Source organism: Seriola aureovittata, chromosome 12 (assembly GCF_021018895.1).
Source record: "Seriola aureovittata isolate HTS-2021-v1 ecotype China chromosome 12, ASM2101889v1, whole genome shotgun sequence".
Taxonomy (NCBI): Eukaryota; Metazoa; Chordata; class Actinopteri; order Carangiformes; family Carangidae; genus Seriola; species Seriola aureovittata.
The window spans coordinates 20,256,261-20,280,149 of record NC_079375.1 but is presented as its reverse complement, the minus strand read 5'-3'; the positions used below and the strand labels follow the sequence as shown (position 1 = coordinate 20,280,149).

Here is a 23,889-nt window from a genome sequence, read left to right as displayed (position 1 = left end):
CACTGTCCTGTTGTAGAAGCTAGCCTCTTTCCAGTGTCACCATCTTGAATCTATTCCTCCCTCTATCTGTGCAGTGTTTCCTGTGTCACTGGTGTCCACACAACACCAAAGCAGAATATTTCCACCCCCGTGCTTAACAGTCGACAAGATGTTCTTTAAATTTAAATGCTGCTCCCTTTATCGCCAAAAACACATTTGTGATTGTGGCCAAAAAGCTCAGTTTTAACTTCATCTGCTAGGTGAACGGTTCACCGCCTCCCCTGTGTCAGCAAACCTTATTGTAAAGGTCCTTTGCAGTCATAAACGTGGTCTTTCAACCCAGCAGAGGTGCAGTTTTATCTGACATTTGTCTTGCTTTTCCAGATCTTGTCTTCACCTCCACTGTTCCCTTTAACTGTGGAAAAGTTGGAAGTGCAAACTGGGAGCACTTACATATCTTTTTATAGTCTGTTCCTGCTTCGTAGCATCAGTTAGCTTCATTTCAGATCCTCAGTCAGGAGCTTAGAGGTTTGAAGACTCAGAGAATTTATCATCAGCTGACAATTCCTGATGATGCTTCTTGACCCGCTTTGTTTCCTTATGAGTCAGTGTAATGAGATAATTAAGGCCACAGTGTTAACAGGTAGAAGGGTGTGCAAACTTTTGCACATGCCAAAATTACTGTTATATTTATTTTTTTTGTTTTTTAAGTTCATGAAATAAAAAGTGACAGTGTATTAATATTTCAAGCAAGGCTGATATTTTAATGGAGGAGTTGTATTTACCTATTTTCACTTCAAAAATTAACAAGGGGCGCTAAAACAGCAGAGTGAAAGGAAAGCTGGATTTAAAATGCTCAAAATCAGCTTTGAAAATGCATTCAACATGTTTGTTAATGCTCAACACACTCAATGTGTTTTGGTGAATTATGTAAACATAACTTTTGTTTGATTCAACAGGACACCTTTAATATGCTGATGTTTAGCAGGTAATGTGAACTACTGTCACTGTGTGTTACCATTTCCTAGTAGTGCCCTCAGGTGAATGGTAATTTTGATTTTGATGTTGATGATGATCGTGTTACAGGTAAAGTTCATTCATCCTGTCGGAAATATGACTGGTTGCAGTAAATTTCTATCATCATGCAACATTTACTATGAGTCTTCACTCAAAACCACAAATTTCAACCTCATGGTGGCGCTAGAGGGGATTAGCAAATTAAGCAGGATTCATCATCTAGGAACCAAGAATGTCTGTGTAAATTTTTGTCCCAAAATTCTTGGAGAGTCTAGCTAAAAAGACCGAACCAAGAGATAAACGCAACGCTGCATTCACTGTGAAACCATGTTTGTTGAATTTATTTGACCTACAGGATACAAAGCAAAAACACTGATATAGATTCAGGAGGGGGTGAGCAGAATGACACTACAGTCCATTTTTCATTATATTCAGGCAAATGAAAGTAGAGGCCAACTCTAGGAGGCCGCCCACTATCTGTGTCAGCAGCAGCTGTACTAGTGGAGCTGCAGGGTGTCGTGTCTGGATGTGGGTGGGTAATGGCTGATATTCTTCATATTTTCCATCTTATCTGCAGCGTTGCATCAAGCTGCTACTGTAAGCACACACAGGGAGCTTAATGTGAACTGACCCTTTTCAATGACCACAGCTGGTGTATCTCAGACGATAACAGAGAGACATCACCCTCACAAAAGACCTTCTGCATGCCCACATCCCATTTTCTCAAGGAGTTATAAATAGTAACGAGGAAAACATTTTGGAAAGGTCAGCCCAGGAAGTGGTGCTGCTTATCATTATCTTAGAGACATACTTTGGTTTAAATCACCCCTGCACACATTTCAGCAATTAGTAAGTCACACCAAATGCATTGGACATACCAGGACACCACACGGCATTTGAGAAAGGGCATTTAATTCCACAAGGAGAAACACTGATGTAAGTGCACTTTCATTTTTAGCACACAGACATAACCTTGGAGGGAAACGGGAAACGCCAGAGATTGGAAAAATCCGATATGGATTGACGGATACAGCAGACAGATTGTGAGTGCAAGAGAGTGGGAAAGAGGTGACTAGCTTCGGGGAAAAGAGGGGAGGAAGGTGAGTGAGGGAGAGGAGAGGAGGGGGGAAAAAGGAGGGCCAGGAAGAGATTAATCGATTTTTGGAAAGAGCTCAAAGACACGTCCCCAATTCAGTGATTGAAAGACTTGGCTCACTGTCAGCGTGGTGGAGCTGGTAGAACAGCTGGCGTTGAAAGGTTGCAGAAGTTTCTTATTAGCCTCCACCTTTCCCTGAATGGGTGCTAAAGGACTTTCCACACAATTTGTCTGAAGGGCGGAGCAACAGTGATGCAGCAGTTTATCGCTGCAGCAGTACGGCATTAATAAATAATACTTACAGTACGAGGTGGCTACATCTTTAAGCAACAGACAGAATTGTAGCAGCACCTGCACACAGTGAGATGTTTCCCTCTGAGACACAACTACACCTATTCAGAAAATGTTCTTCAATAAAAGGATGAAGAAAAGTAGGAATAAAATCATGCCAAAGCATTAAGGTTAATCAAACTATATACAATGTATTGAAAAGAGACAAAATCAGACTATGACAGATGCATGCTCATTTTCAAACCCAAGTGTAATTTACAGATTAAGTGTCATAGCAAGCACAGCAATGTTTTAATTTTCCACACTCCAAAAAAATGTGTTAGCATGTCTTCTTTTTCTCCATAGATCTTCATTAGATAAGAGATAAAACGACCATGTCCATGTGTCACAAATCCAAAAACACAGACACAACCACAGTGTAACGAGCCCAGCAAAGTGGCGATGGCACCGAGTCAGGAGGCCACACGTATGTAGGTACAACAATCATCAGACTGACACACGCGCACACACACACACACACACACACACACACACACACACACACACACACACACAGTATGTAACATATATATTAACAGACGGCTGAGAGACGGACAGAGCCTGAAACAAATTCTTATCTAGAAGTGCGTCTTTTTTGTTTTTCACAGCAAGTAACGCCCAGTGTATGTAGAGTGGAGCTCATGAAGATTTAATCACTGACTGGATTGATACATTTGCTCTGTGATAATTAACGTCATACCTACATATGCCTAAAGTAAGACGGTGAAGATGGTAAATGTTAATGTTAACGACTCTTAGTCTTGTTTACATTTATTTTAATAAAGACATTAAGGGTTTGGCAAAAATCAGTTTGATTCAATATGACGTGTCTGAAGGCTAGAGGTTATTATCCTTACTTCTCGTAGTTTTATTTGGTGTGAGAATTGAACATGCGCTTGCTAACTTGTCAGTCATTGGTGATGTATCATAATGATTTCCCAAATTTGATAAGCTCAAGTTTATTTTGATGAAATCATTAATGTCGCAATCAAGTCATCTTAAATTTTAATGAAGGTTTCTGTAAGTTTTCTCTGCCGCCGAACATGGTTTCTTGCTGGGTGCGGGTGGTGGTGATTGTCGCTTGACAAGAGAAGAGGTTATAATACTTCCTCTGAGCAGCTCTATGTCATCAGGGCGGATTGGAGGCTACAGTGAGTCGTTATCGGAAAGTGATGAGACAGGCCGCGGCTAGCTGGTTAGCGTGCTAACCTCAGTAGAAGAAAAGACGTGATGGAGACAAGCGTTAACATTGGCGTTCCTTTCCACCTCCGGAGCGGGGAGTAAAGGAATGAAGTTTGACTAGACTGGTAAGTGAACAGGTTTTAATGCTAACGCTAGCTATGTAGCAATAGCAAAACTTAAAAAGGATCTCCTTTATGGAATAAATGTATCATTTTCATTCAGTTTTCAGGATTTCTGTTTTTATCGTTTCCTTTCATGAGTTCCACCTCATACAAGCGGACACCGTGTCAGTGCAAAGGAAGTGACGATTCAAAACTTTTGCGACACCTGTGGTGAGCGAGCGCTCTGTCCAGCTACCAGCCACAAACTATTTATTCCTGCAAATGATGCTGTTTACTTATGCCACAATACATGATTTCTGTGTGATGAAGTTCTTCAGATTCTGAATTTCACCTGTTTCCCGTTGGGGTGGCCTAGCACAGCTTTCAGAGCACCACTACACAGCCATCTCATCCCCTAAGCAGTCCGGCAGACTCTCTGCATTCAGCACATTTATGAGTCGGGCTGCACCGTCTCCCCCCACGCCCTCGCCCTGCCCCCAGCTGTCCCGATCATCACTCTCATCTGTGTTCGATTCGTACTCCGATCCAATCCCGGACTCCCTAAACCGAAGAAGCTCCAGGGCTCCGAGGACCTGCTCCCCCAGCAGCGAACTCTCATCCGGTGCTCCGTCGCTGGGGGTTTCCCCCGTGTCCTGACCCTGCTCCTGGCCGTCCGGCCCCCGGGAGGAGAAACGAAAGCACTCGAGTCGAACCCCGCTGCCGCTGAGCCCCAGAGGGCTGGTGTCGGTGCCCATGGTGCCTGGAGAGCAGGGCCCGGGGAGGCCGGAGACCCAGGCACTGTCACTAATCTGGAGCTGGGACTGAGCTGCTAAAGGGCCTGTAGATGAAGAAGGAGTGAGGGGTTCACGGGGGACGCTGGGGGGCTTGGCGCGGAAAGTGATCTCCAGAAGACTGTCCTGGGAGCCCACTGAAGACAAATCAAAACACAGAAAGAGTTTGAGACACATCTGCAGGATGAAACAAACCACAGAACGAATTTTACTTATCACATGTAAGCAGAGATATAAGACATGTCAGAAGAGAGGTCTGAGCAAAGCAGATGAGATTATGTAGAGTGGGATGACGTCTGTGCTGACAGGATTTGATAATTCATGACTGTATGGCAGCATATTGCCAGTAGCTAGATGCAGGGAGGAGAGAGCAGAGAGCAGTACTGAATCCTTTGAGAGGGCTGCCATGGGATAATTAATTGTGTGCCAGAAGTGGATGAGAAAAGGAGGCATAACGACAGGAAGGAGAAAGAGGCAAGGAAACTGATTAAGAGAAAATAGATGAAGGGAGAGAAAGAATTACTTTATGGAAGAAATTTGTAAAGGAGAAAACAGGGATATGGAGGAAGATTCAAGGCAATCAAACAAAATAAGATATATACTGTAAATGGAAAAGGAAGATTAGGGTAAATCAAGAATTGAAGTTTTCCACCCACTAGATGTTAACTGGCCAGCAGCTTTGAGCTCCAGTTCCTGGATCTGTTTGACCAGCAGGGAAATGTGTTGCAGCAGGTCGGTGTTCTGCTGCAGCAGCCTCTGCACTCTGGCTTGGGCTTCGGTCCGTGCACACACCTCCACTGACAGCTGCTCCTGGAGCACATGAACCTGAACAGACCAAAGCACACACACAGTTGCACACATACATGCGTGAGAAATACAAACAGAAACTGTTGTGTGCAAACACAAAACATGCAGAAGTTTCATTATTACTTCCCAGCGATTCTTTCCTTTTTTTATTATTTTCTTTTACCATCTGTTGTTGAAAAGACTTTACTGATAAAGTTCCACGGTGTCTTTTAACTCGTCAGCATTATGAATCACCTTCAGTGAGACTGGCCAAAGTAAGAGAGAAACTCTAGCACTCAAAAAAGGGTTTGCTTCAAATCTTCAACATCCTGGAAACTCCAGCTCAGGCTCATTTAATTTGATGTGAAACAGTTCAAAAGTTCATGTAAAAGTTTGGAGGGATGAAAGAGATAAGAAGTAACCTGAAATACCTCGTCACATCCTATTTAACACACCACTGATTGAAAATGGAAATAGCGCATCATTCCAATTATCATCCTCCAGATTAAATGAAACTGAGTCTTGTGTTTTTTTTGTTTTTTTTACTGCCAGATTTTTGTTTCACTATGTTTCATCTCAGGCAACACAAAGTTTATAGTAATGATTTGGGTATTTTCATGTACACTTAAATACCACTTGGGGTAAATGATTGAGGGTGTCTTTGTTTGTTCGTTTATATATTTCCAGTTGAGTTTTGTCTATGAGTAGTATATTTGTGATTGGTATTAGGTGTGCATTATGTTTTATGCAGATTGTGTGCTGTCTGTTCTTGCATGTGTGACACAGATTTATAACTGCATAAAAGGTTTAATTTATTAAACTGAAAGAGAAAAATATACTATATGTGGAAAGTGTATCCAGTTAAAGAAAGAAAAGAATCTCTGTCTATTGTCCTCAGTACCTGTGCTGAAGCTGCCAGTGCTTGCTGCTCCTGCTGCTGCAGCTGTTTCTGAAGGAGCTGGACCTGGTGCTCCGCAGAGCAGGGAGCCTCTGCCGCCAACTGACCCGAAACAGAAGCCCCGAGGACAGGAGAGCTCAGCAGAAAAGATGGATCATCAGACACCTACAGCAGAGATGAGAGCAAATTGGGCTTTACTATTTCTAACTGTATGAAAAGATCACAGTAATGTGAAAGCCTGTGATATTTTTTATTAAGGCTTGATAACTGCACCACTCATACATATTCAAGTTTCATCAAAAGTAAATACAAGAAAAAAGCTGTCACAGTCCTGAACTTGATAGCCTATATGTCATTCCTGAAGGGTGCAGTGGAAAACCTCCACAGCAGTGGGTGATGCTGCCAAACAACAAAAATCTTGCACATTTCTAAACAAAAGACAACATATCACAGCAAGAGTACATATGGCTGTGGATTGGCTGTACAGTAGATAGAATTAAAAGTAAAGTACAGGGTATGAAAGCCAACAATCCTAAATAATGGAGTAAAAGTGGAAAGAAAAATATAAGAAAACTTGTGTGTGTAGAAACATGTCTAGGGAAGTGGTTTAATAGTCTGTCTCTGCCAGCCTGCAAAGAGATGCTGCACTGGCGACAACAAGGCTGTCTGCTTTTATCCTGACAGAAAAAAAAAAAAAATACATTGACATATACTCAAACTACTTGATATGAATTTTGTGATGAAGCCTCAATAAAGTATGTGTAACACTCCTGCATGAAGTTCCACTATTCAGGGCTACTGTAGTGCAGATGGACAGGGTGAATCGTTGTGTGCTTTTGAAGAGAGAGAGAGATCAATGATACATCTACTGTGTCAAGTTGTACGATAAAAAATAAATAAAAAGAGACAGCTATATTTCACACCAAACGAGGATCAATAAAGACGCCATAGTTGCTCTATTGTGGCTGCTGCTGATGGAGGATTTTGTATTGCTACTTGCTTCTGTGATAGATCTTTTACTTGAATTCAAAGGTGAACTGTGAGATGAGAGCTTGGTGTTTAATTTTTACGGGCTGACACCAAAGCATGACATTTACTGACATTTTACCCCTGTAAATCATTTTATACTGCAGTGTATACACCGAAGATGGAAATATCTTGAATTAACTTCCCACCTTCAGAAATGCACAGAACAGAAATATTATCACCCTTTAAGCAGATATAGCTAGCACGTTACCAAACTGTTGCCTTATTTAGCAACTTCAACATAACTTGGAATCATTTTCCAGGCAATTTGATGAATGTAAGCTCAATATTAACTCTCCTTTTGTCTCCACCAACTCAAGAGAGAAATATCTGGTTCTGTCTGGCAGGTAGTGTTCAGTTATTTTTAGAGCTTTTTCACTGAAAACAAAAACGGCCGATAAGGACACTGTGAGGTCAGTGGAAGTTGTGGTCCTTAAATTAAAACAATGGGCTGAAAGCTGCTGAAACACTCTGTTTTAACTGTGAAATAAAAAACAGACAGAAAGACAGGCAGCAGAGCAGTCAGACAGACGCCCAGCGTTGTACTTGTTTCTGCCAACAGGGGGGGCTGGCCGCTGGCTGTAACAAGGTCAAAATCAAAACCTTCATAATGGAGTTGTCCAATCACATTCTCTTTTTTCTTGTCGCTAGGTAAAGAAAAGGTAAGCTGGCTCACTCATTGGTTGGGAGATCTTAACCGAAGTACCGAAACAACTTTTCCAAAGCGCCACAGCCGGAGCTTGAAAAAACTGTTTTCATGTTGGATGAAGTGAAGAAGACGGAAGGAGTTGGTCGAGGGTCTGCAGTGGACTTCACATGAACAATAATCACAACCTGGAATAATTTTTATGGAAAACCCTCTTCATTCTTTTGACCGCCGGACCCTTACGGACTAAAGGATTATAAACAATTGAGACAAGAAGTCCGTTCGAGACAATCGGACTTCAGGACTTGAAAAAGGTAGGGATCACCACCATTACCATGTCTTGCTAGTTGATGATGCTCGTAAATCTGAAGAAATTATACCTTTGTGCTCCTGGTTTCTCTAACATGAACTCGACAGTCGAATTGTGGAGAATCTATCCGAGCTAACGGCGTGTAGCATGTCAATACTGACACAAGCTTAAACATGTATATCTTTATACTCGTTCCTAGGCGGCTGTGCACGTGCTTTAAAGTGGTCGACAGCTCCCTTTGTTGTATTTTTTTTTTTTGCTCCCATTGTTGAAGCGTCATGTAGAAAAATAGCGAAAACGACGAAATTATTGGCCGAGCTAATTGGTCGTGAGTCAGGACCAATGAGAAGCACATTTTCTGTTTGTGTAGTTGAACATAACATGACAGTCAGACTGAGACAGAACAGCAGGGTTTCTTTTAGCTCATACAAACCGCACTGTCTAACCTGTAATATTCATCTTCCATAGATTTGAACTTAAGTCCGAGTCTTAAAAAAAAGGGACAAAGCTTGTCCGGTTTAGTTTCCATTTAGGGGATGCTATTGTAAGCCTATTTTGCTGGACTGTAACCCTACTAATTATATCAGTTGGCAGTTTATTACAGTTCAACAGTTACCATGGTCAAAATACATGAAACCAGGACTGTCTCCATTTTGTTTTTTTATCTCATAGATAAAACCTTTGACTATGTTAATGATATATCAACCATTGAAATATCCCCAGATTTCTCTTCAGAAATCAGGTCACCTTATTGTAGTTTTGTCAATACAAGCAACTCCTTTCACATACACATGGGCATTTGATCCAAAGAATGATCATAGCAGCATGCATTTTACTCCAGTTGTAGTAAATGGACTACACCTGTACAGGAGTCGGCAATCAAACTACCAACCCTCTGATTAATGGATGACCCCTGCTATGTCAAATGTCAAAACAAATCCCTGGTCTAATATAAAGTACCATGTGGACTCATTAATCTAGCTGTGAAAATTGTGTTTTAATGGGGATTTAATCAGTGGAATCTATAAATGGATCTATAGATTGCCTGTATGGGTTTGCTGTTAGTTGGTTTGACCACACGTGAATTATGACTCTCACAATTATGTTTGACTGCTGCTGCTGGAAGAGCAGCCATGAAGGACACAACTTATCAGTCAAGCCTGAGATGGGAGATCAATTTGGTGGCCACAATATTACTAAACTGTGAAGACACTTGACTTTCTGAGTCCTCATGGGAGACAAAGAAATTGCATTTGATATCTGAACATGCTATGGTATTTGGCAGAAAAAAAAAGAAAATATAAAAAAAAATGATTTGTTATCATTTAACTGTGTAATTGGATGTATTATCAATTCATTTCAAACAAATTAACTCCTAAAGAGAACGACACTAGTTTTCTCTCTTGAGTATTAAAGCCGCCACCACCACAGAGACTTGGTTAGAAAATGAGCTGACAAATATCAGAGATCGCTGCAGAGATAGCTGCTTGCTCAACATGGCAGAATTAGCAGAGCAACACTAGAAAACCTTTCTGTATTTTCATCAACAAACAATATGACCCCATTAATATTGAAGAGCCTTGTGGAGCATTTCCTCACAACCAACCCTTAAAGACATGATGTGCTTGCTATATGTTAGTCAGTGATGTTTTCTGATCTCTAAGTTTTTATGAGGCCAAACTTTCTTCATGCCCCTCTGCGAGCTGTGAGCCTCCCAGATTTATTCATTAACAGGACATTTCTGACTTTTTAGATCAATATTTGCAAAGAAATATAGGAAAATATCTCTGCCAAAATACATCCTGTTGGTCCTCAGATGTATCTTTCAGTAGGATGAACATATTAAAATCAATAACTTTGCTCTGGTTGGATTTAACTTGAATTAATCAGTTCAGCCGGACTTATTGCCATGAAAAATGTTTTTGGTGTTGCATTGTTGTAGAGCTGAAACGATGTGGGTTAGGGTCAGTGGATTAATCAATGAGTCAATCAACAGAAATGTATCTGCAGCTATTTTGATAATCATTTAAAGAGCTACTCCACCTATTTAGCATTGCAGTTTCATAAAGATGACAGAAGAAACAGGTTAAAAAAAAGGTGGACAGTCATAGTCTGTGCAGTGGAGGCCAAGATAACACTAGATCCTACATTTCCCATAAAGCAATTTAATAACTTCTTTCATTTGACCGTTCCTGCCACAATGTCTTTCAAACTCCACATCTCTGTTTTTAAAGCAGAATTTCTCTTATAAATGTGTAATTTCTAAGACTGAAAACATCACTATGACAACATCAAGGTTATTTTCTCTAACTTTAAGAAATTGCCTCCGCAGCCACAGAGGATATTACACAACTGTTTTCACAGGTTGAGTGGTATTTACCATAACGGGTAAATTAAACTTGATATGTTCACTCAGTGGAGTGCTGCTTAAAGTCATTTTTTAATCAGAAATTACAATAATTAAAAGGCTGTTGCTTCTAGAAATGTGAAAACATGCTGTTTTCGTTTTAGTCCTGTGTGAAAGTAAATGGAAGGATTTTTGGCTTTTGAGCTGTTGATTGTTTAGAGCTTTGAAAAGGTCGTTTCTACTGAGACTTCGCAGATGACATGACTTATTGATTAAATGAGACAATAAATGGCAGACTTATTGATAATGAATAATATTCAGTTGCCGCCCTGCATTTCAGCTGCTGTGTCATACAGTGCAGTGCAAGAGGCATCAATAAATCACACTTTTTAGTGGTCACTTCATCTCTGCTGCGTTTATAAAAGCTCCTGTTGGGTGAGACATAGCAGGGCTTTGAATGAGTGACACTGAAACGATCAGGACAACTTTTACTTTACCTTGCCTTCGGTTACAAGGGCCTCGTCCTTTTTGCTCTTCTCCAGGTCTGATGAAGAGGCGCACTCAATGCTCTCCTCTGTAGTGGCTTCAAGGTCTGTCTCTTCTGACAATGCAAACCTCTTCTTTGCTGCAGAGAGACCAGATACATATATGGGAGGGTGGGGGGGGTCTCATGCTGTTTTTATTTTGTGCTTTATAGTTTACGACACATCTAGAGGCAGTGAGAGCAGCTGCAGTGGGCCAAGAGCTGGCTAAATCCTACACAAGCAAAGTCTTTGATCAGTGGTTTGCACGATTCACCAGAACCAATCTGCAGCTGCAGCGTGGCAAGCTGCAAAGAAAACTCTCTGCGGTGGATAATGACATCTTTTCTCAGAAAGGTGTGCTCAGTTGCCGCTGTTTGTTTCTGCGGGCGTTCAGGGTTTTTGTTTGTGTGAGGGATAAAGCAAGAAGGAGAGAGGACGAGAAGGCCCAGGGAATTTGTGTGTTGTTGTGTGAGCAGAACAAAAGGAGAGTGAGTTTACGTGTGTGTGACAGAAGGAGAACGGGAAGGAGAAAGACAGGAGGGGGGAGGAGACTGGATATGTGGATGCAATTTTGTGTGTGTGTGTGTGTGTGTGTGTGTGTGTGTGTGTGTGTGTGTGTGTGCAGGTTGTTGTGAGTCACCTGGCACTGCCTCAGACTCCTCCGCCTTCCCCTCCTCATCCTCCTGGTCATCGCTTTTCTGCTGCAGGGTCAGCTGGTGACACACATCAAACGCCTGACCCACTGTCCGCACGATCCTCATGGCCTGAGACTGTGAGTGAGGACACAGAGACGGTGTGTGTGTGTGTGTGTGTGTGTGTGTGTGTGTGTGTGTGTGTTAGGGAGAGCAGGGGTGGGGGAAAACAGCAGCAGGAGCACAGTAAGGAAGGATGCAAAAATGAAGGGGCACAGCAGGGGAGAAAATGAGGTGCCAGAGGAGTTGCGCAGGGAGGAAAGTGGATTGGCAGATTGAGTGTATGTGTGTGTGCACAGGTAACAACACATAACAGTGGAGGAGCGAATGTTGGGGAAGAATGAGATGTGAAAAATGAAGACAGAGGGAAACAAGAGAAGATATAGACCACATTCAAGTCAGAAGATATTAGGAGCAGAGCTTCGGCTGTTTTGTCCTTGTCTCTCTGCTCTGCATACATTCTGCTGTCACAGTGATGGATCGCTCCATTTGAGAGGCAAGTAACTTTGATGGCAGAGGGAGTGAAGATTAAGTTTGTTGTTATTGCAGGAAGCTCAGTAGGTGTGTCTGTAACATCAGGTCATCAATCAGGGACAGTTTAATTTGCAATAACTCAAAAATTAGCTACTTGAAGTCTCACACATGCACATCCTGTTCCCTCGTTTTCACAAAAAAGGCTTCACGTAAACCGTCGGTTTGTCCCGACGACTTCATGTAAGAGATGTTCCTGTGAGTCACATAAAGCCCTGATAAACAACATCACCATACTCACAGAGAGGTGAGACACAGCCTCATTATGTACAAAAAAACGAGTTATGCAATACACACAGGAATTACACATCATCGCTTTCTTGCCAAGAGTTAAAGAGCGCTTATACTACTTCCATATCTTTTTTTATCTCCGTTTACCTCCTGAGGTAAACATCTGGCTTTTTAACTGCTGGATGCTCCACTGAATGTGTTTGCATTCACGCTGCTCAAAGAAGAGTTATCAGATCTCAAATGCTTCCTCAGTGCATCTTGTGGCGTGTTCACACCTCAACATAGAGACAGATGTTAGTACCAGGTCTGAACAGAGCCTGTCACTCACTATAACAGCAACAGCAGAGGTGATTATACTTTGTGGATTATAAAAGTAGATGGGTATAATTATTAAATTGCAGTATGGCTTCGTTTAACCTCTTGTGTTTTTAAGCTAAACTGATTAGTTTATTGACAGAAAAGTAATTAGTCATTTTTTAAGCCGTTTTTCAAGCTCAACTGCCAAACATTACCAAGTTGTAGCTCCTCACTTATGTCTTATGACTTAGTAATCTCAATATCTTTGTGGTTTGGGATGTTTGTCTGATAAAACAAGTAATTTACAGACCCTCACCTTGGGCTTAGGAGAATTGTGATGGGCATTTTTCACTATTTTCTAACATTTTCAGACCAAAAGATTAATTGACGCTACTTACACCCCTCATGTGCTTAGGTGTTCTAGTGTCTTTTCAGTTTAAATTTTATTATAAAATAAAGTACATATTACATTTCCTCTTGCATGTGGGTGTCTGTGTTTCTTAAGCTGAACACACAGGCAAGAAAATTCAATGTGGCCTTTGGGACACCAGCACTCTCATCGATTTCAAGGCTTATTTTTTCCACTAAAGCCCTAATATGCAGTCCAGTGCTAGCATCCTAAATCCACTGGAATTAAACTTTATCCACCGTGTCCTTTCTCGCTCTCACTAAAGGTGAGTTGTTGTGTTTTCTATATTGAACAGTGGAAGAAGCAGCATTGAAATAAATTTATTGCTATCTGCCTCTGGAGGATCATCCTGCCTCTGGGCATTTGGGCAATATGTCAAGGTAACTCCAGCTTCAGAGTAGTTTAATAAAAAGAAATAACAAAAAAACTACACAGGAGTAAAGTTATGAAATTGATTATTTTGCTCTATTAATACAAAATGTAGTTTTGTTTTAAATTGTCCAATGTAAAAGCTGGTCCTCTCAAGGCCAAACACAATAGGCTCTGCTGATGTACGGAGCTGACATCTGAGCCCTGCTGAGCTGCAACATGCAGTGATGAAAATAAATCAAATCTTCTCTTATCAGCTGGTCCATCTCTTCCTACTCAGCACACACGCTTGGTCTGCAACACCCAGATAAGGCTCCATAGCCCCAGAGAGGTACTGAGGCAACACGGCCTGCATCCCTGACCATGTGGTGGGTGTTTCGTTCAGTAGTAGTGAAAATGTCTTTAAGTGCTGAGTGAAAAAGGCCCTCGTCTTTTCTCTTCCCACCAGAATGATTAGTATGCAGCTTCACTAAATCACTGTCTGTCTGGTATCCATAGTGAAGGGATGGGAGTCAACCTCGCTGATGCTCTGTCTTTGTCATAGAGGGAAAAAAAAGGTCTCTGCTTGATATGCAGATATGTGGAGGAAAACATGCCTTTCATTTTCACGAGCATTTTGCCACAACACACGAGTGTCTGACTGTCAGATTAATTGTGTGTGGGTCCAGCAGAATTACACATCACTGAGGTGGTGGGTATAAATATCACCATTAGCAGTTATGTACAAGGCATGGAGCTGAAAACAAAAAGCAATGACTGACATGCTGTGGTCCAGATTTGTTTGCAGGCAACTCAAAAAGGATAAAGCTGGAGATAATCCGTATGTTGGTTAAAATCAGCAAAGTCCACAATAAGACCGAAAACCAACAATGTCTGCCTCTTAATACTTTGTATCTTCCGCAGCCCGTCCCGTTGCTCTCAGTCCCAAGCACATTCATCCCGACTATCATAGACTGTATGTAAAGATGGACGTAGCCTCCGTGATGTCACCCGTAGGTTTTCTGAAGAGCGGTGTGTGCTGTTCTGCTGTCGCCATCTTGGCAGTGCCAAATTAATGGCTAATCCAAAAATGGGCAAAGACGAGGGGTACAGTGTGCAGCGCAGATTTCGGTGCAATGCCGGTTTGTGGCAGGCATACGCTCACCCACCTGTCACTCAAAGAGGCCACGCCCTCAATTATGTAGACCTTTAAGCCTTAGTAAAATTTAAATGAGCAAGTTATATAAAAGTTCACCCCCCCGTACAGTTGCTACAGATGAGGGAATTGGCAATAAAGACTAAAACTGTTTTCTGTACCAGGCTGTAAACATGTTTATTTCTGCTGTAAAGTTGGGCATTTTAACACGGGAGTCTTTGGAGATTGACTTGTTTTTGGAGCCAGCCTCAAGTGGCCGTTTTGAAGGACCGCGGTTTTTGGCATTTCAGTGTTGGCTTCAGTTTTCAGCCCCGGAGGTTGTTGCTTGGTCTGTACGTTAAATATAAAGCTGTGAAAACAGTGTGGCCTCGGAGTGACGACAAGACTCCAGGAAGTTACTGTGCCAGGCCAAAAAACATTGTGTACACACTTTGTTTTATAATGCTATGTGTGGTTTTTTTTTTGACTGAGGTGATTTAGTTACCTTTAGATTGCCACTCTTTGTGCTAAGCTAAGCTAGCTGGCTTCTAGCTGAAGCTTCATATTTACTGGACACGTTTACCGAAATGTCAAACTACTCCTTTAACAACTGGTCAAGAGGATACACTCACCAAGCACTGTATCAGGAACACCCGTACACCTGCTTATTCATGCAATTATCCGATCAGCCAATCATGTCGCAGCAGTGAAATAACATCATGCAGATAGTGCTTGGTGAGTGTTTGTGTGTGGAGGTGTATGGCCCAGAGGAATAAGCTACAGTATATCAGGTAGTGGCTACACTTATTAGTAAGGATAGATGCTTTGCTGTTTTCAGCTCATCCGGGACTTAGACTCACCTTCCTCTTCGACTTGAACACATTGCACCGGAAAATGTTGCTCTGTCCGTCTCTCGCTATGTAGCTGAAGATCTTCAAGTCTTGAGCATCATGTGAGACATAAAAGATCCTGTTGAGGCAAGACAATGCATGAAATCAGATTACTGCCTGGTTATTTGGCTTCTGTCTCCTTGATTTAATATCACGAGGATGGGCCCACCTGTAGATGGGATCCTGTGTCACCAGGATGGTGTTCTCATCCCATGACCACCCTTTTCTCTGCAACAACACATGAATACACAGGTTGACATCGACACAGGTGCTTTTGAAAGTTTTCATTAATTAGTCACTTTCAGTCATCATTCACTGACCTTCTTCTTTTTGCGTAAAATCACTTTGACACAATCGGTGGATACGACAATGTTGACCTTCTTTTTCTTTATGTTCTTCAGTTTGAATTCATACTGTGGAGGAAGAATGATTTTCATATTAATATTTAAGATGGGCAAAAAAAAAAAAAAAAAATTGTCCAAAAGATAAACCAGAGTGATTATTATGCCATGTGTTGTGAGCAGCATTTAATATCACATTATCCCACTGAGGCGGAGCTCTTTACACATATTTGAAAAGAGAGATGGGATCATGTAGACAGGAAGATATTTTTGACTATCTCTTTCTCAGGGGAAATGTGAGATTGAGTAAACACTGAGATACTGTGAGTTTCTTTTTCTGGGAGCTGTTTAAGCTTTCAAAGGCAGACTTCCCAGAGGGAGGCAGACATGTGTGGGACACTTTCATCCCTCTCCATGATTAATGCTCCAGCCTGTACCCTCTGCCTCCACTGCAGGCGCAGGCTGCGAATCTAAGATCTAAGAACAACCCGGATTTATGTGAAAATAACACGGCCCACTTTGAAAACACTAAGTCCAACATCAGATGATTGATTGATCAGATGAAGTTCTGTGAAATCAACAGTGTTCCTCTGCGAACGAGCCGTCACCCGCTCTGCACGACAGTCTTGGATATTCTCTGTCATCTTTTCTTTGGTCTGTGTAAAAATAACAATCCAGCGCTGGTTGTCTTTTGTTTTCGGCGTGATTGAAGCTGTCGATTCCCTCTTTTACTGACATTTCAGAATAAAAGAAATGGGCAATGTTGCCATTACCAACATGACAAGTCATATCTGGTGATTTTTTGCGCTAATGAATCTGGAGCAGTTTGTCTATAAGTCAGTGACCTGTGTCACAGTTGGCAGAAACACGCTTCACTAGAAGATTCAATGAGCCCTTCCACTTGATATTTCATGTCATATGCCTCCTTCCAGTTCATCCGTCTTATTGTTGTGTGGGCGTTTTTATTCGAGACTGTGGTTGGTCAGGTGAAGGACACAACTCCCTTAAGGTGTGTGTTATCCAGGCTAATGCAGCCACACGTAAAATGGGACAAGAGGACCATCCAGAGAGAGTGAGAGGGGCCTGAAGTGGAACACAGGAAGTGTTCATGCTGAAATTTGAATGCACATCAGCCTCAGAGACTGACACTTAACACTGCCCTCAAGCACAACTAATGCTACAGGTAGTGTCAACTCACCTCTGGTCTTATCTCTTAAGCCACTGTGAGTACTTTAAGGGCAAGTTGGCTTTTAAAGATTCAGAGTCTGTCTTCCCCTCAGAAGCAGAGACTCTTAATTACTGTGCCATCACAGAGCTCAGCGTGTGACTCTTTTACTGACTTGCTTTTATGTTATCTATTCTCACGCTGAATACCATGTTGTTTTCATTCATTCCATTATTTGTCACTTTATGCATTTTTTTCTCTTTTCTTAGATTTTTACCATTTATCATTTTGGCTTCAAAGGCTTGTAAAAAAAAAAAAAAAAAAAAAAAAAGCATTTTGCTAACACTGATATTTAATGAAATTTATTTATCTACAAGAAAATCGTCGATGAAAAATGTTGCAAAACACAGACTTGGAGACAAGGTCTTCACACAGCTTTGTGCATTGTGTGATTTTTATCCATTTGAGCTGCTGTATTCAAAGTGTTTTGTTATACACTCAAACCTGCAGTCAAGCACTTTTGTAATATATTATTAGAAAAATGGTAAAAATCTGAAGATAAATAAATAAATAAATGAATAAATAAAACTCACTAAATCTTATCCCATGCTGTACTTAAAGGATCAGGATTAAGTTCTTCCTGGGTGTCACAATAACTTGGATGTTAGATTAGATATAACAGCTGACAAACAGCTAAATCCTCTCCTCCCAGCGCTTCTGTAACACTGCAGTGATGTGTAATGACAAGGCATGGCAGGGTTTCCAGTGGCCTTGTCTGGTCTAAATAAAGGGAGGCTGGAGAGACGTTGGTTTTTCTAATGGTATCGCATATAAACCTGCGTGCCGTGTCTCTCCTCAGCCATAAAAATCTAGATTTGCCCTATGAATCCTGCTGTGATTTAAAGCGCTCCTGACAGCCCACTGAATCTGCCAAGTGTGTAGTTTTACGCAGGCCGCTGATTTATGCGAAGGGAGGATGTTGAGGGGAGTAAGGACCCTCTGAGCACCGTGCACAAGGTGAGACATAAAACACAAGAGAGAGAGAGAGAGAGAGAGGATAAATGTGCATGCACCATCACCAGCTGCTGGGTCGTTGTTAATGTGTTCGGGCTTGCTGTGGAAGCAACGGTCAAGTTCAGTGGTCTGGTTCCTGGAAGTTACATATTTAAATGTCTTACTCTGATTCTCCTCATTGCAGCGACTATCTCCATTCGACTGCCGGGGCGACCCACCTCCAAACTGCCAATGTACTGCAAAATGTGAGAGAAAGGTTCAAAGAATGAGGGAATTAATACCACTGATTACTGAGTGCTGGGCTGGCAGGTTTATTTATTTCCATTGTCTTTTTGTACATTTCTGGAAATATTCCCCTCTATGAGGAGGTTTTTTTTTTTTTTTTAATACACCCAGAAGCCAAATATTAAAACTTTTATTGACAAAAATGTCATAATGATAATTCTGTACTTATCACAGTGTTCAATTCATATAAGGGAAATAAATGATGTCAGCATTCATCAAGAGATCAATTAAATCAACACTCGTCTAAAGGCTGCAACATAATTATAAATTCATCTGATGATTATTTTGTCAATGAACTGATTCATTGTTTTAGTCTATGTCAGAAAATAGTGAATAATGCACAGCACAATTTGCAATAGAAAAAGTGACATATTCATTTCTGTCAGACACACAAGTCACAGATGCGTTATTCCATTAACTATCACGTATATCAAAGAGAAGCAGCAAATCCTCCCATTTCAGAGGCTGCAACCAGCAACTGTGTGACATTTTAGCCTGAAAAATGATTAATTGATTATCAGAATATGGATGAACGAAATGAATGGATTGATCGAATTGTTTTCAGCTCTGAAAAAAAAATCTTAAATCAGAGACATTTTTAAGTCCTGCAAAGTAGACAAAAATCTAAGAGTTACAGTGTCAGTGAACACCAGCAACATCACAGAAATACACCTACAGTCCGGTGATTTATGTTACAGTGGCAGTGACATTAATGATCCTCATTTCAATATTTGACACATCAGGATCCTCGAGCCTCCTGCCTCCCACAAACTATCTGTTGCAGAGGGTCCTTACCTTTGCCTCGAAGCAGACCCCATGCTTGAACACCTCCTCGTTGTGCATGGGGATCCTCAAATCGTGCACGTCATCTACTAAATTGTACTTGGTTACCCCTGGCATCGCTTTAGTGATAGCTGACTTGACTCCAGACTCTTGCTTTACGACAGCGCTAGAGACCTGCAGATATGCGCATCTCCTCCGGCGCTGCTCCCTCCGCACTCTCACCGGAGAGCCGCGTCACTCCGGAGGTCATCCGGGTTGAGGCGCTCCGGTCGCGATGAATTGATTGGTTGACGGAGGCGGCTAACGCGTTGATCGGTTATACTGACCCCTCCGCTGCGCTCCGCTCCGAGGCACGGTGAGACAGAGACAGTACGCGCCGCCGCGACCGACGCCGTCGCCGCCGGGGTCCCGATGACGCACGGATCTCAACACGACTGTTTTTACCGCGGAGCGCCGTGCCATCAATCTCGGAACCGGCTTCTCAGAGTGAGCGATCGATACTCAGACGGTGCTTAGGAGCCCTTTAACTGGGTGTAAGATCTAACAGATGAAGGCGGGTTCTGCTTGTACACACTCTGTCAGCAGCTACAGCTGGTGTTTGCTTGTGTGACATCTAGTGGCATCACAGGGGAAAAAATAAATCCCCAAATCACTGGCTCCCACTGGACTCCAGGAGCCCCACAGGGGTTTTTAAAGGACTCTTGGTTCCCTCCTGCAAAATGATGATCAGTGTGGCAGATAATTTCAGAGCAGCTCAAGCACCTGCAGCAGAGGTGGCAAACTGAATGAACGAAGCATTAGTGGTGTTGCAATGAGCTGACACATGCTTTAAACCTGGGGGAAGCTGCACCATACACACACACTCTCTGAGATATCAGCGGATTCTTCTCTGCTTGTGTAGCTCCGTTATAAAGGGAAGAATTAGGCCTATCGAGGCGTAGAGCTGGAGGGATGTAGCAACGATTTTCAGGTCTGATGATATGAAAACAGCCCGGAGGTGTTTTAGGGATGTAGATAAAGCAGCCTAATGGGCAGTGATTTGGATGAAGGATGAATTTAAATCCCCGAATTTTAAACGTCTAGTACATTTTCACATGCTCTGAGGTTTTCAGAAACAGATACAGGTCCAGTGAAGGTATTTCAGCCCGGCTTTTAAAGATATTTTAATAAGAAATCAAACTGACTTCATGCTTAACCAGCATAATTGATTTTTGGTCACGACTAACAAGCTTTAAACACAGAAGGCCTATTATGACATTCTGAAGCAGTTATATCAAATGCAATGTGAAAACAATGTGACAGTTGTTTAGCTGTTCGCTGCAACTTTCCTGTTTTGGTTCAGGCTCGCGGCTGCTGTCATAGCAACATCATAGCTGTTTACAGTGAGAAAAGAAGAAAGCTCATATGTACACTTCCAGCTCGGTACCAAACAGCAGATTCGTTTGGCAAAAACGGCTCCAAATGAATCATAATGTTGCTCTGTATCTGCTGGATGTGTGAATAAGTAACTGTTTGCTAAGAAGTTCTCCATATCGACTTAAAAGGTGACGATGATGATGGTATGTCAGGTGATATGACACCTACATGCACAAAAAAAACAAATCAGTCCTTGCAGGTTTAAGTTGATGGAACGAACCTGTTGCAGATATGGAGCAATATTAACATTCATTTGAATCCATGTTTCTTGATGAATATTAGACTAGTATCTTGTAGCTCTGATTTTGCTCTATATTGACCCCTGACCCCTGACCCCTGACCCCAGGTAGCTGTACAGTGAGTTTTGGAACCTTTTTTTTTTAACAAAAAAGTAAAGCTGTGGACCATAAAACCAAAACAATGAGCTGAAAGACACTAACAGGACCCACAGAGCTGAGAGGACCTGCAGATCGCTGTGATGATCCTCTGTGGGTCCATCACCATGAGCAACACCTTTCATATAGCCGACACATAGGTATTTGATTCATTGTTAAAATATTGATTATAGCAAGTCTTACTTTATGTCGCGGTGATCAGTTTCTTATGGAATAACCACATACCTGTGTACACCTGGTGTGTAGATTTCATGTTTCCCTGTTGAAGTTCAGGAAATCAGGTGTTTGTTGTGAGCGGCGTGTTTACCATTATCTCTATCAGCCCAGAAGCCCAGAGTGTTTCACCCACAGAAATACTGAAGAAAGTTAGTTTTGTTCCCCCCCTAAATCTGAAGTGAAACCTGCACCTTTGCTTTCCCCTCACCCGTCAGTGTAATGTTCTGTTTCTGATTAAACGTCAGTCATTTGTTTTGTCCAGCAGGTGGCACCAGGGCTCTTTGTATTTTAAAGGAAGTAAAAGCTTGTAGCAGCATAAGGCCAAGCTGAAGTGGCTGAAGTCAAACGGCCACTTTGTATGTTATGAAGAGTGCTCCTTTTTATTTTAAATGTCCCTCTTTATCTTTTTATGGAGCTTGTCTTTTGTTGTTCTGTGTCAGGAACCACTCAGCGCAATTGTCGTCCTCTCAGTCTCAGTGTGAGGCACAAAGAGACTCCACTAAGGTTCAAATGAACAGAGTGCTATGTCACCTTTTTTAAAAAAAAATATTTTGGGTCTAGTGTCTGTTTGCTGTTTCCAGGGGACAAAGTGTACTCTGAGATCAGACTTGAAGAGAGCAGAAATACTGTACCAGGTTTTTTTGTTGTAAACACCTCATTTCATAGTCGTTGACGTCGTGCTCGGAGAATCCAGTTCCTGCAGCTTGAACGGCTTTTTCCTGCACGTGCCGGCTTCTCCGAGGGCTTTTTACACGGTTCTCATACGTTTACACTAATTATATTGGCTTGATCTGTGACGCTGCTCCTCGTGTGAGTTTTATTGCGAGATGAGTGGGAACTGAAGCATGTGCGTCAGATGCCACAGTTATTTTAACACTAGGTAACTCACTCATCTGCTGTTTAGCTGGTGGGGAATAAACAGTTAGGGTCAAGTGTGACTTTGGTCTGTTTTCTTATCTCTCACTCAACCTCCCACCTGCCACGTGAGGAATTAAAGCTGTGTGTTTTTTTTATTTTTTTTTATCTTTCTCTGTATTTGTACAGTAGTTACAGTAGACACACAATAGGTCTGTGTCATTAATTCCATGTTTTTGAAGTGAACAAATGGCAATTTCATTCATTCATGCTTCATTTCTCTTGTCGCATTAACATCTGTTTACTGAATCAGCTCAGGTTAAAATCACATTTGCCTAGTAAGACTACACTTTATAGGGGCTCAGTAGGTGTAAGTACAGCTGAGGGTGATGGGAGCGTCATTAGTTTTACAGGTATTTGGTATTTGGTCATAAACCAAAGTATTAAACAAATTCAGGTTTCGACTTTATTATGGCACTTTAAGATATCAGAGGATCACCAGAGCTTTTACAGTCCATCCTGTGGGGAACATAAATGTGTTTAGCTAATATTAATGACAATGAATAAAAGTCATGAGATCAACAAAGTCAGTCGGATTTATCTGCTATCATGACTGTAACAAATTTCATAGCAACCCATCCAATAGCCGTTTGAGGCGATGCTGCTAAAAACCAAAGTAAACAGAAGAAAACTCAAAGTAAAAAACACATGTTTTAGACAGGCTCCTGAATCAGTATCACTGTGCTGATTATCATCTCATTTTTCCCCATTGCTCCGTATCGAGAAAAATAAATTCTGTTTGTATTAGCTGATATGATTGCAAATAGGAATCAGGTGTTGTGTTTATCTAGAAAGTGGCACGGGACCAAGCGCAGACTGACATGAGATCAGCTGCTTTGAGGCATTCATTGCTCTTCATAGGTCAATAAACACAGCCTGCTGTGTTTGTCAGCGCGGCCGAGTACAAAGCTGACCTTCCCACAAACCCAATTACCTTGTCACTGTGGAAGCCACACAGTTACTGTCACACACACTTCCTATTATTTTCTCACTTAGACATATGGATGTGTTAGACGTTCGTCACTCTGCTTCCTGTATCCTCTTTGTGCTCCACACAGTAAACAGACTTGAAGGATTGTTATATGCGGCACTTAATCTCATAACATCCAGTTTAGTATGCATCAGTGAGTGTGTTATTAGAATAAACAAACTGCTTATTCATCTTTACAGACATCACTTGTGGCTAAACACCCCTCTTCCCAGAAGTTTTCACGGTGAACTCCGACCTCAGACATTTCCCAAGTGGTGTGACACTACCTGTGTCTGCTGGATGGGAGAGAAATCAGGCCTTGTGCAAACAATGGGTCAGTGTCTGGGGAGTCTGGTGACGGGGAGTGGGCGGGCGGTAGCAAGGGAGCTATTTTCCATCCTAAACTGACAACTGTCACTTCCGTCTGCTTGTAATTCTAAGGTCTTCGCTTGTTGAATAAAGACAAAAAGCCTGTAGTATGGGGAACATATAGAGACTATTGCAGTTTGCACAGAGGAACATTTTACATGAATGTCATTTTTAAAACAGAAATGTGTATTTGGAGCCATAGAGTGGTTCAACATTTTTGGAAATATGCTTATTGCCATGCTAATAGTTAGATGAGAAGATCAATAACACGCTCATGACTAAAGCTGTGTCCCAATTCATGGGCCACCTGCAGAAATCCTCCATAGGCCAGACCGTCTCATTCCAGTCCGGCCTGCACAGTCCATGACGGCTGCGTCCTCTGAAGGATGCGGCACAGATTATATGCTAAACACTTAGCTGCAGTCAGGAGATGGTTATCTTAGCGTAGCACAAA

General features: G+C 41.8%; 1 protein-coding gene and 1 long non-coding RNA gene across 2 annotated transcripts in view; one reads left to right on the top strand and one right to left on the bottom strand.

Moving 5' to 3' along the window:
• Window positions 1-1,891: 1,891 nt before the first annotated feature.
• On the bottom strand, window positions 1,892-19,718 carry LOC130179028 (carboxyl-terminal PDZ ligand of neuronal nitric oxide synthase protein-like). Its single transcript, XM_056391736.1, has 10 exons — window positions 19,167-19,718; window positions 18,251-18,322; window positions 15,887-15,979; window positions 15,736-15,794; window positions 15,537-15,645; window positions 11,674-11,803; window positions 11,007-11,134; window positions 6,184-6,345; window positions 5,153-5,321; window positions 1,892-4,633 (listed from the first exon to the last, which is right to left on the bottom strand). The coding sequence occupies exons 1-10, from the start codon at window positions 19,269-19,271 to the stop codon at window positions 4,101-4,103; spliced, it is 1,560 nt and encodes a 519-aa protein (XP_056247711.1). The 5' UTR covers window positions 19,272-19,718; the 3' UTR covers window positions 1,892-4,100.
• LOC130179030 (uncharacterized) overlaps window positions 6,352-23,889 on the top strand; it is a 72,573-nt gene continuing 55,035 nt past the window's right edge. The window contains exon 1 of the long non-coding RNA XR_008829221.1: window positions 6,352-8,166. This is a non-coding gene — a long non-coding RNA (uncharacterized LOC130179030). The remainder of the gene's footprint in view (window positions 8,167-23,889) is intronic.

What these genes read in the sequence shown, in the direction of transcription:
- LOC130179028 (XM_056391736.1), bottom strand. Translation starts at nt 19,271, where the DNA reads ATGCCAGGGGTAACCAAGTACAATTTAGTAGATGACGTGCACGATTTG. An exon ending in TTTTACGCAAAAAGAAGAAG is followed by an intron (nt 15,795 to 15,886) that starts GTCAGTGAATGA and finishes GTGTTGTTGCAG; the next exon opens with AGAAAAGGGTGGTCATGGGA. An exon ending in TGCTGGCCAGTTAACATCTA is followed by an intron (nt 4,634 to 5,152) that starts GTGGGTGGAAAA and finishes ATTTGTCTTCAG; the next exon opens with TGGGCTCCCAGGACAGTCTT.